The following is a 15,972-nucleotide window of genomic DNA, read 5'->3' on the forward strand; positions in this document are numbered from 1 at the left end:
TTGGGCTATAGGGGCACAGGTCTCTACCCTGGGCTTTGGAAAAATCGGTGTCTGTGGAACCCGTCGTCCAGCCCAGGATCCAGCGTCACAGGAAGGGGTACGTGGAGGCGACACTCCACGTTCCCGCCCGTTGATGGTAGTGGGAGATCGGTCCCAAAAGGAAACCGTCACCCTCAAAAAATAAACCTTGAAAGGAAGTGCCTCCTACAGACACTAAGCTAAAACTGAGGCTGCCTGGCCCGGCCAGGGGGTGTATACTGCAGAGAAGGAGCTATTCTTTTGCATCTACTTAGTGTCCTCCTATGGATAGGCAGCATAACACCCATGGTCCTGTGTCCCCCAATGAGGCATCAGAGAAATTGCATTTTTTTTTTTCACATTTCATTAACTTTTATTAGAGGAACATGGCTATGCTGTACAGAAAATATATTAAAGGGGTTATCCACTGCTCAGACAACCCCTTCACAAGTCACAGTTTGCCCCAAGTAAAATAAGAACACCTAAACTCACCACTGGTGCCAGTCCAGTGGTGTCAGCACTAGCACTCCAGGGGATCGCATGACATTTTTTATGTCATGCGAATCCTGTGGCCACTTTATGGTCCCTTACTTTGGAAGTAATGGACTTCCAGAGGAACAGAGAGCTGAGGTTCTCTCATTTCCTCTGGATGTCTGACCAGGAGGAGAGTGAAGCAGCTGCTGATTGGCTGCAGGGATCGCATGACAATGTCACGAAAGCCCCAGGAGAGCCAGTGCTGACACCGCTGGAACAGTGCCGGAGGTTAGTATAAGTATTATTTTACTTGGGGGAAACAGTGACTGAGAAAAGGTTGTAATAATGGGTAACACCGTTAATCCTGTGTACACAAAAATGAGCAGAGCACTAAAAACAAGTGTGAGGATCAATTTTGCATAAGGTCCATAATCCACGTGGGGCTGAAGTGAAACCTATGCTGGCGCAATTAAACGATAGGGTAATGTTCCCATATAATGATACAGTTACAGCAATTAACAGATGGCAACTCTCTCAGTGCAGAAAAAATTTTTTAAAAATTAAAAATTAACCTTTAATATTTCCACTAAAATGGTCAAAGACCAAAGACAAACAACACTAATAGATAGGTTTTAACCCCTCCTGCCTCTTAGGGGATATATATAAACCAAAGTGAGTTTCAACCTCAATACTAGATTAGACCCATCTCACCAAATCATGGGTACCTTTAAAGTCCACTAGTAATGATAATAAATTAGATTCATCTCACCAAATTATTACAGGTGCCGCTCATCACAGAAAATGGGGTCCAAGTTATTCCATAATGGAGCCCTTAGGAAATTGGATTTGTCTCACCAAATTTATAAAGGTGCCACTCTTCATGAGGATATTGGGGTCCAATTCATTCCAAATGGAACCCTTACGAATGTTTTCTCCCGACGCGTTTCATTCAAAATTCACTCTTCAGGGGAGTCAGAAATCCATCTCAGGTCTCATGCAAATATGTACCTGTGAGCTGCACAATATGCCAGAATATACAGAATGACAAAAAAATAATAATAACGGCAAACCTGCAAGCCCTGTTTAAATTCATAAAAAGCACTCACCAGTCAGCCTAGACCCATCAAGGAGTCATAGATGCGGCGGACCCACTCTTAGTCCCAAGATACATGGACCAGATACCTAAATGACACGCCGAAAAATGCACAATAACAACAAAAATCAGCAATTCAGCGGTCCTCAAAGATCCCACATACAGTTTTCCAACCCTGAAGGGCTGCTACAAATGTAGCGGTTGTATAGCCTGCAATTCAATTCTTGTTGGCAAAAGGTTTACAAGTCAGGTGACGAAGAAGGAATATGATATTCGATCCTTCATCAACTGTAAGACACAGGGGGTAATTTATAAGGCGACCTGTGTCTGTGGAATGGAATATGTGGGTAAGACCCGCAGGGAGTTCAGACGGCGGATAGGTGAACACCTCAGGGATATCAGATTGAACAACGATACACCACTGGCAAGACATATAAATCGTATGCATAATGGGGACCTCACTGTTATTGTATTTCAGGGTATTGATCACGTTAAGCCACTACCTAGAGGAGGGAATTGGGACAGGAGGTTGTTGCAACAAGAGTCCAGATGGATTTATTGGTTAAAGACTCTACACCCTAATGGACTAAATGAGGAAATTTCCTTTGCACCCTTTATCTAGTGGTGGTGCAGGGTCAGTGGTAGAGAGGAGGGACACACGTCGGCCGAGTGGGGGCGCCCACACACCGTTCTATCTTAGGGCGCCAACCCCCACATGATAGGTAGGGTCAGAATTTACAGCTAGTTTATTTAGGGCAAGGGCAGTCCCTTTCATTCCACTTTTCTTCCATTCCTTCTTTACCCTCCTTTTCATCTTTTTCATCTTTCTAGATCATAGTCAGTTTTTGGGATAGTCCCCCATATATTGTCATCATATATGGGATCTCTTTAATGATAAAAATCTATAAAAATGTTTCTCTTGGAGATGTCTTTTGCCTTATTGGGATTCTTTGAGTTTTAATATTGATTTTTGGATAATAATGACACTGCCATACATATGGGTGACAGACTTCTGATGTTTGTTTAAGAGGTGTGTCTTAATAATTTGGTGACATGGCTATAATTTGTAATACAATATGCAGTCACCTTATAATTGCTTGTGGCAATCGTTGGTTGAACCGTCTTTTACAGCGGTGTGAACATTCCATGCTACAAACAATCTAACAATAATAATACTGTATGCTATTGTAGCTACTTTTTATGAAATCTCCTCCTGTTTAGTGTGATGGTCACATCCGTTTATTGGAAGAATGACCACACTATGTTGTTCGCCCTAATGAATTAAATGAAAGTGCTGTCTCTGTTTTGAGACTGATGTAATCCTATACTCAGCCTGTGTGACGTGGTATCCACGTGACCAGGCAGTGAGGGGACGGCACTTGGTTGCCTTGGTTATTGTAAACAACATGACGCGGCATCCGGCCGTTGTCATGTGACTAAATGGGCGGAAACAGCGTCACATGGCCGGATGAGGGGGAACATTTAAAACTTGGCATTATGCGGCGGCTCCTTGAGAGAGCGAGAGTTACGGCCGCTCCTGCCACGTGGTAAGTTCCCCGTCTACCTATATCTGTATGTGGGATCTTTGAGGATCGCTGAATTGCTGATTTTTGTTGTTATTGTGCATTTTTCGGCGTGTCATTTAGGTATCTGGTCCATGTATCTTGGGACTAAGAGTGGGTCCGCCGCATCTATGACTCCTTGATGGGTCTAGGCTGACTGGTGAGTGCTTTTTATGAATTTAAACAGGGCTTGCAGGTTTGCCGTTATTATTATTTTTTTGTCATTCTGTATATTCTGGCATATTGTGCAGCTCACAGGTACATATTTGCATGAGACCTGAGATGGATTTCTGACTCCCCTGAAGAGTGAATTTTGAATGAAACGCGTCGGGAGAAAACATTCGTAAGGGTTCCATTTGGAATGAATTGGACCCCAATATCCTCATGAAGAGTGGCACCTTTATAAATTTGGTGAGACAAATCCAATTTCCTAAGGGCTCCATTATGGAATAACTTGGACCCCATTTTCTGTGATGAGCGGCACCTGTAATAATTTGGTGAGATGAATCTAATTTATTATCATTACTAGTGGACTTTAAAGGTACCCATGATTTGGTGAGATGGGTCTAATCTAGTATTGAGGTTGAAACTCACTTTGGTTTATATATATCCCCTAAGAGGCAGGAGGGGTTAAAACCTATCTATTAGTGTTGTTTGTCTTTGGTCTTTGACCATTTTAGTGGAAATATTAAAGGTTAATTTTTAAAAAAAAATTTCTGCACTGAGAGAGTTGCCATCTGTTAATTGCTGTAACTGTTGAATATTGAAATTTACCCATTGGCTATTTACATCCCATATAATGATAACTGAAATCTAAACAGCTTCTAGAGAAAATCAGGGTACAGTTTGTAAAAAGTACAAATGCGTCTCTCCATGTGGTTTTGTATTGAAGATTCACAACTGAAAGTTTGGCGATGGCCACACAAAAAACAAACTAGCAGGAAAAGCAGGAACATCATAATACAAAATACTTTCAACTCTGAATTTTAGCAACTACATCGTTTAATCTGATTTTTTTGCACTCTAGATTTTACCTCCAAGAAAACTTTTTTTTTTTTTTTTTTTTTTTTTTACACTCCATAGAGTGGTTTCTTGCAGTATCAATTGTGGATTTGAATCGCACCATTCACTTTACCATAGCTCGTACTGAAAAGAGAAAAAAAAAAAATCCAAAATTAAGTGAAATCATGCTCTTCCACTCCTTTATGGAAATGCTGGGAGTTAAGTCCTCAGTTTGTAATTTTTTAGTCACTGTAAATGGGTGAAGAATAGAGGGTGGGCGAACCCGAACTGTAAAGTTCTGGACCCGTACCAAACACAGTGGCACAAGGTCCTGAACACTAGTTTTCCTAGAAAACCCATGCTACAGTTCGGGTCCAGGAGCTGTAAAGAGAAAGAAAGAGAAAAAAAAACAAAAAAAAAAACAAACACTATTAAAAAAAATGTATGATTTTACTTACCAGTCCTGCGACGCGTCCTGCAGACCCGCTATCTCCCGGCCGCTTCTGCTTCCGGGTCCGTTCATTAACTTCCGGAGGTATTCACTGCACTGCTCCTCACATGGCAGTCTTCGGCTTTTTTCAGCCGTGTTCGCGGTAACATCATGGTTCACGCGAGTCCATGGCTTAGTCATTGACTTGATTGAACTTTGACTGTCACCTTGACGTTACCGCGAATATGACCGAAAAATGCCGAAGACTGCCAAGTGACGAACAGTGCAGTGAATACCTCCGGAAGTTAATGAACTGACTCGGAAGCAGAAGCGGCCGTGAGATAGCGAGTCTGCAGGACGCATCGCAGGACTGGTAAGTATGACAATGATGACAATGTTTATTATTAACTATATTTTTTATATTACAGCCCCCTCTGTCCCGTACCATAACTGTAAAGTCCAAGCACGGGGTTCAGACGCAAGTTCGCGTTATCGCTGGCCCCAAACTTGAACTTTACAAAAAGCTCAGGTGAGTTTCCCGATCTGGAACGTCGAGGGGTTCGCCCATCACTAGTGAAGAAACATTTCCTTCAATTCAGCCACTTGTGTCCATTGACCTTCATTAAGTGTTACCTGAGGGTTGGCCATGTCTACAAGGAAGAGTTTCAGCTCAAGCAATCGCTCAATCATTAAATAAAGTGCTGCCCCACCGAATGCCTTGATCAATAATTGCCCATTTTGCAGCAGTCTCTTCAAGATGGAATCAATTTTAGGGGTTCTGGCGGCAATAACCAATTTCCCCACTTTGCCATCAGAGCTCCAGCATGTCCCTCTTGCAGGCTCTGGCTTTAAACGCAAAAAAAACCCAGTCCCATTCTCATTCAGAAAAGTTGGACGAGTAAAATCAGTATGCTATTCCGTACGTCATGCGAGTGCTATGTTACTGTGCATTGTTTTTCTAACCTAGCATCCATATGCCATTTGTTGTTTTTTTTCTCAGCAACTATTATTCCAAAGTTATTTACAAGACCATTTAGTGTTCTGCTACAGAATGGTAATGTATCTGTAAAAAAGCGGACAGCTCATGGACATGTGTAGTGCCCAGTTTTTTTTCTTGCACCCATTGAAGAGTCATGTTCGATGCACGAGTGCAATCATAGCATGCTGCGATTTTTTTTCTTCAGTCCGATTTGAGCTGAGTAAGCACTCACAGATCTGCTCTGTCTCATTGACTAACACTTGTGAGTGCAATGCGATTTTTTCTCCCATTGCGCTCGTCCGTTTTATACACCAGAGTGAGACAACCCTGAATAAGAAGAGTCTGCACTTTAAGCCTATATTGATTATATAACTGTATCTTGAATATGTTTTGGTAAAAAGCTAAAGTGCCAAAACTTGTGTCTGTCCAAATATTTCTGGACCCAACTTAATACAGTGGAACCTCGGTTTACGAGTAACTTGGTGTGTGAGCGTTTCGCTATACGAGCAAAGCTTGCTGTAAATGTGTAACTCCGTTGACGAGCAAGATTTGCTGTACGAGCAAATACTCACCGCACACACTTCCGGCTCCATACTTTCACTGCGCTCTGACCCGCTCTTGCAGTCCACACACACACACACACACACACACACACACACACACACACACACACACACCTCCACTTACTTTCCGTTCCATCGTCTACCTCCTGGTTCTTGTAGTCCGCTGGTACAGGAGATGTATAGGGTAGCCATCGCAACGATGGAGGAACTTCCGCTGTCAGCCACTTCTCAAAGGCAGCGCGCTGACCAATCAGAGGCAAGCAGCTCATGCCTTTGACGTCAGCGCTCAGGCAGCGGAAGCTCGGGCAGCGGTTTTAATGGTTACCCAATACACTTCCTGTACCTGCGGACTACAAGAACCAGGAGGCCAGCGATGGAACGGAAGGTAAGGTGTGCATATTATGTGCATGTGTGGGTGTGTTTGTGCATGTGTGTGTGTGTTGTGCATGTGTGGAATGGCACAATAGAGGACCAGAATGGGACATTGAACAAGTTGTGGAACGAACTGTCTGAGCTTGCATTATTTCCTATGGGAAATTTTGTTTTGCTAGACGAGTAACTTGGTTCACAAGCACATCTCCGGATTGTTCTCGTAAACCAAGGTTCCACTGTATATAGTACCAGTACGGATATTGGCTTTAAAACCTTCATAAACTACTTTAAAATGGCACGTGTAAATGCAACTTAAGACACAAAACAAGAAATGTTTTGTTATATCAAAAACATTAGTAATTCAATCCCTTCAAGCATTAAAATTCATTTCTATGGGTGTTTTGGAAATTACATAGCTCAGCCGCTCTTTGCCATTTGTTTAGCCCTACCTCCAGTGATTGGCATTAGGATGCTAGCCATAAAGGCTGTTTGAGGTGAGGGGATTGGAAATCTTCAATGCCGATGAGAAGCTGTATTTTAACGTGACAATAAAATCAGCATAGAGCTGTTCATAAGAAGGCAGAAAAGGCTTATAAATTCTGCAACCAGAACAAGCTCACTGATGGAATCAATGATTTCTGCTAAAACCAGTGATACCTAAAGGCTATAGGAGCCAAACAGATCAAAAGTGCTAAGCAGAACGTTAAACCCGAAGTTGTCCTTATACATTTTCCTCTGTGTACATGCATCAAAGCACAATTCCTCAGCTGTAGTTCCGCTTACCTGTGAATACAATCCATATTGTATGGTCTCTGTATTTATTCCAATGTCTTGGGTGCTTTTTCTGGTTTGGGTTTCTTTGTCATCATAAGCCCGTGACACCCATGACAGATCAGTATTGCATGAAATGCTTCTCTGTTTGGATACAGCGGACTTCGCCATTCGTTCATAGGTTGGGTGTTTCACATACTTGATGGATGTGTCCAACAATTGAGAATGAACATTAGCATTGGGGACAATCAGTGAATCGTGACCCTGTCTGTCCAATGACAAACTGGAGAGGTCTTCAAGAGCCTCCTCAAAAGTACACTGCTCTATATCTGTACTCCCATCAAGGGAAAATGGTGAACTGGACCTACTGTAAAAGCTGCCACTTTTAACAGAGAAGAAGGTTTCATCCTCAAATAGGTCAACAGAAGAAGAATCGTGGTCTCCTGGATCATCAGTAACATCTGGGAAGCATTTAGGCCATGGCGGGATATTCTTCCCTTCAGCCTGTACCAATTCCATATTCGTATCATCAAAACCTAAACCGCTATCTTTGCTTTTGATACGTCTATTCATAGTTTCAGAATCTTCACAAATCTTTAAAGCTGGAAATGTGTGCTCCAGAAAATTCTCATCTGCCTTAACTCTCAAGTCACATGCAGATGACCTCCCGGATGTAGCTTGGCAATTACAAGCACACTGCCTCGATGGGAAGGTCTCCTTTGCTAAACTTTGAAGGCTGGAAGCTTCAAAGACCAGGAACGTGTCTTTCTCTTGTTTATGTGAAAAATTCAATGGAATTAGAGAGTCCTTATCAAATATTTTATGCCCAAATCCTACTAAGGTGTCACAATTTTCCAAATGCAATGATTTTGCATGACAAGCGACATTGTTCTTCTTTGGAAGAACGTCACTTTTTCTGATGTCAGCAGCCACGTCAAACCACAAGGGGTCACGCTGAACCCTCATGTCTGTATGTGCAGAGCCCTGCATCATCCTGTAATCCTTTGCAGGAACTGTCCAATAATTCTCTTCAAAACGTCTTGAGTTCTCCATAAAGGAGGAATAGCATTTACTTGAGCTGTCAAGTATGTCAGTACTTTCACCTGAAATAAAAGAGAAAGTTATAAATAGGCAAACTATCATTCAGAAATTCAAAAACAGCAGTTGCACTCAAGTAATAGGAAGGGGAAAAAACCCCAAACAAGAATGTAAATGGTGAACATTGGAATATGAATACACATTACTGCTAAGAAAACATGATTTATTCATTTTTTTTAAAAAAATATGAGTTGGCATGTACATGTTCTGGGTGTTGTCTGGGTGTGGCGGGGAGTGAGAGCAGTGTTTGTGTGTTGCGTTATTTGTGGAGCGCTGTGTGTCTGTAGCGTTGTGTGTGTGTGTTGCGCGGTTTGTGTGGGTGTGGGGTGCGTGTGTGTTTTGGGGGGAGGTATGTTTTGTGCAATGTGTGTGTTGTGCGGCATGTGCGTATATTTGTGCCGCGGTGTTTGTGTGTTGGGTGTTGTGTGTGTGCGGCGTTGTCTGTGTGTGTGTCTGTGTAGGGCAATGTTTGTGGTTCCCAGTGTGTGTGTGCTGTGTTATGCAATGCGTGTGTGGCAGTGTGGGGGAGGTGTGCACCCCCCATCGTGCACCATCCCCCATGCTGCGCACCCCCCATCGTGCTCCATCCCCCGTGCTACATCCCCCGTGCTGCGCGCCCCCCATCGTGCTCCATCCCCCGTGCTGCGCGCCCCCCATCGTGCTCCATCCCCCGTGCTGCGCGCTCCCCATCGTGCTCCATCCCCCGTGCTGCGCGCTCCCCATCGTGCTCCAACCCCCGTGCTGCGCGCTCCCCATCGTGCTCCATCCCCCGTGCTGCGCGCTCCCCATCGTGCTCCATCCCCCGTGCTGCGCGCTCCCCATCGTGCTCCATCCCCCGTGCTGCGCGCTCCCCATCGTGCTCCATCCCCCGTGCTGCGCGCTCCCATCGTGCTCCATCCCCCGTGCTGCGCGCTCCCCATCGTGCTCCATCCCCCGTGCTGCGCGCTCCCATCGTGCTCCATCCCCCGTGCTGCGCGCTCCCCATCGTGCTCCATCCCCCGTGCTGCGCGCTCCCCATCGTGCTCCCCATCGTGCTCCATCCCCATCGTGCTCCATCCCCCGTGCTGCGCGCTCCCCATCGTGCTCCATCCCCCGTGCTGCGCGCTCCCCATCGTGCTCCATCCCCCGTGCTGTGCGCTCCCCATCGTGCTCCATCCCCCGTGCTGCGCGCTCCCCATCGTGCTCCATCCCCCGTGCTGCGCGCTCCCCATCGTGCTCCATCCCCCGTGCTGCGCGCTCCCCATCGTGCTCCATCCCCCGTGCTGCGCGCTCCCCATCGTGCTCCATCCCCCGTGCTGCGCGCTCCCCATCGTGCTCCATCCCCCGTGCTGCGCGCTCCCCATCGTGCTCCATCCCCCATGCTGCGCGCTCCCCATCGTGCTCCATCCCCCATGCTGCGCGCTTCCCCATCGTGCTCCATCCCCCATGCTGCGCACTCCCCATCGTGCTCCATCCCCCATGCTGCGCACTCCCCATCGTGCTCCATCCCCCATGCTGTGCACTCCCCATCGTGCTCCATCCCCCATGCTGCGCACTCCCCATCGTGCTCCATCCCCCATGCTGCGCACTCCCCATGGTGCTCCACAGTCACACATCAGACAGTATACACGCACACATCTGATCGCATACACACACACACACACACACACACACCCCACTTCTCCCTGTGCCCACCGGTGTGCGGTCCCAGCAGCTGTGCTGCACGTCGTGCTCCTCTGCCGACACTCACAGATCCGATCGCATACACACACACACACACACACACACACACACACAGAAGATATCGCACATATGCGCTAACACAATCACAACATCCGGAGATACCACATGCTTCCGGCCATGTGATCCTCCGGCAAGTCCTGGAAGGTCACTGCACAGTATCGCCGCCGAGAAGCAAGCGATATCACGGGATGTTGTGGGTATGTGGATGCGATCTGATGTGTGTGTGAGGTGTGTGTGTGAGTGTGATCTGATTGTGTGTGTGTGTGTGTGTGTCTGTTCTCACCTGGGAGTCGGGTCTCTATCGGTTCGGGGAATGCGTGCGGGGGGCGGGGCCAGAGCGAGCGTGCAATGCGTGAGGGGGGCGGGGCGTGGGCGAGTTGCCAATCCGTGCAGGGGGCCGGGGCGAGAGGCCAATCCGTGTGGGGGGCGGAGCCTGGGCGAGCGGCCAATCCGTGCGGGGGGCGGAGCAGAGGCGAGGCGAGCGGCCAATCCGCTGTTTGTCACCGTAAGGACACAATTTTGGAGCAAGACAGACAAACAGGCAGAATAAGGCAATTATATATATAGATGCCTCTTGTTCAAACTGACTTTTTATATGGGCTAGAAGAATAGAACCTGCAAAAAGAAGATTAAAACGCCTGAAATAACTGGGAGGAGTGCGCAGACAAAAGGACATGACTCCATAATACAAACTAGAAAAATTGCCGCCACTTCCTAATCTCATCGTCTTAACTGGTGCATACTGAACATGACATACAATATCCAAAATAGCAGCTGCACTCAAGTAAAGGGAAGGAGAAAACAAGAATGTAGATGGTGAACGTTGGACTATGAATATGCATTACTGCCAAGAAAACACAAAATGTTTTTGAAAAATATGAGTTACTTAGCAAATAAAGGCCAGTTTGGACAAGAGAGGCAAAGCAATTAGAGTAGGACCCAGATGAGAGTTACACCTTGACGTGGTATCTCGGCACAAGTATATTTGGCCACCTTTATTTGCCAAGCACCTCATTTGAAAAAAAAATGTAATTTTCTTAGCAGTAATGCATATTCATATATTCCAATGTTCACTATCTACATTCTTGTTTTGTCTCCTTCATTTTACTTGCGTACAACTGCTACTTTGGATAATGTATGTCATGTTCAGTAAGCACCAGTTCAGAATATGAAATTAGGAAGTGTGCTATGGAAGTCACTCTGCTGTACCGATCACATGACCGGCACCGAGAATCAGGAAGTGCAGGAGCTCAGCAGCACGGAGAGAGAACAGTGCTGGAGAAGGTAAGGAAAGCGTTTATTTTACTATAAGCAGCATGGGGGCCATATCAAACACAGGGTGATGTGTGCCAGCCACAGGGGGCCATGGGCAGCAATAGGGGCCGTGTGCCAGCCACAGGGGGCCATGGTCAGCAATAGGGGCAGTGTGCCAGCCACAGGGGGCCATGGTCAGCAATAGGGGCCATGTGCCAGCCACAGGGGGACGTGTGCCAGCCATAGGGGGCTATATTCAATATAAGCGGGCTATATCCAGATTAAGGGGGCTAATGTTAGGATGGGGGGGCTATGAGAGACATATACCCTGTATGATTTGACGGCCACTGGCATGATAAGATGGACCCATTTATTAAAAAAAAAAAAAAAAAATTCTCTTTTCCTTCACCAAATTTGGGGGTGCGTCTTATAATCAGGTGCGTCTTATAAAGCGAAAAATACGGTAAATGTTTTTCAGCCCTTGCACTTCGAGTATAGGTTTTCCCAGTCTAGGAGTCACACTCCTTAATAATGGGAAAAAAATAGGGTTTTTGTTCTGAGGCCCTCCTCTACGCGTCTTCCAGAGTGTATTGGAGTACTTCCTCCTAATTTTTGACAGCTCTTGCAAATAGTGCATAGGCTTTACTAGTGTAGGTGTCCCACACTTTAAAATTGTGCTGAAATATATTCTGAGGCCTTCCTCTATGTGTCTTCCACTGTGTATTGCAGTCTCTCCTTTAAATATTTGCCAGGCCTTGCACTTAGTGCATTGGATTTATTAATGTGAGAATCCCACTCTTTAAAATTGTCTAAACATTTATTATGAGGCCTTCTACGTGTGTCCAAGGGTGTATTGCTATCCTTTGAATAAATACGGTGAGAGATGGCCCAGCTATTAAGGCTATGTTGCTTACAAGTAGAACTTTTGCAGCGTTTCTTCATTAGTTTTATGCAAATTAAAAACTGATTTTTACAGTACCAGCTAGGAGGTTTCATAAATGTAATGTACACAATTGGGTCCCCCTCCCCCTCACGAATGGAAAACTGCTGCATTTTTGAAAGAACAGAAAAGTTCCACAAATGCATTTCAGACCAATATTAATGCGCAGCAACTCAAATTTATAATCAAAACCAGGAGAACCGTCAGTCAGCTTCAACGATTATAAAACCCTCTTATTAAATGTATATATATATGTATATATATATATATATATATATATATATATATATATATATATATATATATATATATATATATACACATACATACACACTATATATATATATATATATATAATCTCCCCCTTGCTGCTGTGACAGAAACAAAGAAAATCACTTTTTTTTTAATTTATCTATCAGCCACTAGAGGGCAGTATGGTTAAGAATATCACATTGTGCAGCAAAGCATATTATATATATATATATATATATATATATATATATATATATATATATATATATATATATATATATATATATATATATATATATACACATATACATATATATTTACATACATACATACATACATATACACACACATACACACATATATATATAAAGTAACCAGTGCATTGAGTAAAGGTCTTTAAAGTGCACCAATCATCAGGGTTTTCCTATGAAAACCTAAAGCCAGTGCTATACTGGTGCTATCATGCTGATTCTATACATACTTTTAGTTGTGAGATCGGATGTATAGGTTTTGAAACACAAGCAAGTACAGCTTGCAAAATGAACAGTTTTTTGATTGGCAGCAGCTGCTAATCAGCTAATAGCAGGGGTGTGTATTCATAGTGATTGCCACCCCCCTTCCTGTCTGTCCTCCACCTACTATTATTTATGCCAATTCCATTATAGAATGTTGTGGCTATAAATCATGGTGTACAGAAGGACCTGTCGGACGTCATATCCATGTGACCAGAGGTGGCGGTGCCTCAGCCAACAGCATAATATTGCTTTCTGGTATCAGCTATGTTGGCTGAGGCCCTGCCCCTTCTGGTCACATGGGTATGGACATTAGCAAGGTCCTTCTAGCCACCATGATTTATAGCCACAACCATTAGTAAAACGCCTCTATAATGGAATTATAAATAGCAGAAAGTAGCAGAAATGGGTTTTTAACACCGCGCCAATGACCAGAAAGGATTGAAGATAGGATTAATGTTTCTTTATTTTCATGCACAGGTCAAAGCGTTTCAGGAGTCTCAGCTCCCTTCATCAGGACAAACAGGCAAAAAAAAAAAAAAAATCAAACAAGGGATTTGATTTTTTTTGCCTGTTTGTCCTGATGAAGGGAGCTGAGACTCCTGAAACGAGTTGACCTGTGCATGAAAATAAAGAAACATTAATCCTATCTTCAATCCTTTCTGGTCATTGGCGCCGTGTTGAAAACCCATTTCTACTACTTTCTGCTATCTGCCAATTCTGGGACTGCAACCTTTGACCTGGTGTGTACATGTTTATATAGGAGTTGTGACTGGCACAACTTCTATAGGTGAGTTTGATTTTATTATTTAACCCCTTCCCTATTGGGCTAAGAACCTATTGTGCTTTCTTTTTCCAGTTTTCCCCATAATGGAATTATAAATAAAAGATAAAGGGAGGAACAACAAGCAGGGGGGCAAGAATCGCTATTAAACCACACCTCAATTATTAGCTGCTGCAGCTGCTATCAAAAAAAAAAAAAAAAAAGTTCATTTTACAAGCTTTACTTCTGTTTCAAAGCCTTTACATCCTAGCTGACCACGAAAAGTATGTATAGAATCAGCCCGATAGTGCCAGTATAGCACTGGCTTTAGGTTATATACAAAAATCCTGGTGATTGGTGCACTTTCATAGGTTACTCTTGCCCGGATAGTACAAGACATAAATAAGAATTCATTAGCCTAGTACATAATATAGTCCAAAATAATTTAAAGTCATTGGAATAAAATCAGTATTTACCCATAATGAAAATAGGATCGCCTCAGCTGTTTCCCTGACACGCATTTCACGTAGCTCGTTTTCTCAGAGGGCGTGGTTAGAATCCCTGAACCTATATTTAAATATAGTGCCATGGTGGGTCACATGTGCTTATTTCCCCAATCGCCGGCGGTCCATGTGCTCCGATCAGGTACCTCCCCCAGCATACCGAGCTACAAGCCTATACGTATGGGGACGCAGTACAAGCTCTGCCCTCCCATGACGCCACAAGTTAGCACATGCGCAGAAGAGATTGCACTGTGTACCCTGCATCTGCCAGTCATGCCAATCAAGACATGAGCAGAGGTGGCAGGATCCATTTATCTATGCCACTATAGGCCGGACTGGTAGGCAGAGATTAGCAATATTCACCCAGAACTGCTCGTGGTTGTGGGTGCATATTAGACCTGACAGGTTCCCTTTAAAGGGACTGTATCGTGTTTTTTTATTTTTGTATTAAAAATAGTGATTCTGAAATCAAGTATTTTTAATACAAAATGAAAATCGTAGCCTAATTACTTTTTCTGTTATTCTAATTTTACTGTATACACTGGGGGCCCATGTTGGATTTGCTGTATGTAACGACAGTTACACACTCCTTTATGGCAGCCCCTGTGCATAGAGAATAGTGGTCGCTATCCGACCCTATGTGTAACGTTACAGTGGGAATATGCTGTGACCTGGACGCGCCCCCTGGGCTGTCCAGATCACAGCAGAGGGAGGATCTCAGCCCCATTTTTGTGGAGATTCAAGCCATGCTTTTTTTCTCCACTTTACACCTGTCAACCACCGGGATGTGAGTCCTGGCCGCCTCCCCTCCCCCGCCCCCTGCCGTTACCATCTGTAATGAAAGCCCCCCCCCTCCGCTGTGTGTGTGTGTGTGTGTGTGTGTGTGTGTGTGTGTGTGTGTGTGTGTGTGTGTGTGTGTGTGTGTGTGTGTGTGTGTGTGTGTGTGTGTGTGTGTGTGTGTGGGCATTTTTTTGCCCCCCAAAAAAATGACATGGGCTTCGCCATATTTTTGTATGCTAGCCAGGTACAGCAGGCAGGTACGAGCTGCCCCCCAACCCCCTGCTGCTTGTACCCGGTTGTGAACCAAAAAAAAAGGGCTTCGCTATATTTTAATTATCTCATGACTTTCATGAAATAATTAAAATAAAAAAAAGACGTGGGCTTCGCCCAATTTTTGAGTCCAGCCAGGTACAACTAAGCAGCTGGGGATTGGAATATGCAGTGCAGAGTGCCCAAGCTTTCTGGGCACCCACGCTGCGTATTGCAGTCCGCAGCCACCCCAGAAAATGGCGCTTTCATAGAAGAGCCATCTTCTGGCGTTGTATCCAACTCTTCCAGCCGCCCTGGTGATGAGTGGCTCACTGGGTAATAATGGGGTTAGGGCTAGCTTTAGATTATCAGCTGGCCCTAAGCCCGAAATTCATGGTGTCACGCCAATATTAGACATGGCCACCATGAATTTCTAGTAAAGATAAAATAAAAAAAAAAAAAAAACAACACAGAAATATATTTTTATTAGAAATAAAACAAAAAAATTAGTGACTTCATCTTTATTGAAAAAAAAACTCCCCTCCGCAGTAATCCTGGGCCAGGGGTCCCGCGCCGTCCAATATCATCTGATCAGTTTGCTGGAAGGCATACCGATCAGATGTTGTGTCATGTAC

The 15,972-nt window shown here is 44.5% G+C and overlaps 1 protein-coding gene across 1 annotated transcript in view; it reads right to left on the bottom strand.

Moving 5' to 3' along the window:
- LOC142246629 (uncharacterized) overlaps window positions 1-15,972 on the bottom strand; it is a 96,253-nt gene that overhangs the window by 64,337 nt on the left and 15,944 nt on the right. The window contains exon 2 of the mRNA XM_075319697.1: window positions 7,277-8,367. Within this exon, the coding sequence (XP_075175812.1) occupies window positions 7,277-8,317 (1,041 nt within the window). The 5' untranslated portion in view covers window positions 8,318-8,367. The remainder of the gene's footprint in view (window positions 1-7,276; window positions 8,368-15,972) is intronic.

Source organism: Anomaloglossus baeobatrachus, chromosome 7, assembly GCF_048569485.1.
Source record: "Anomaloglossus baeobatrachus isolate aAnoBae1 chromosome 7, aAnoBae1.hap1, whole genome shotgun sequence".
Taxonomy (NCBI): Eukaryota; Metazoa; Chordata; class Amphibia; order Anura; family Aromobatidae; genus Anomaloglossus; species Anomaloglossus baeobatrachus.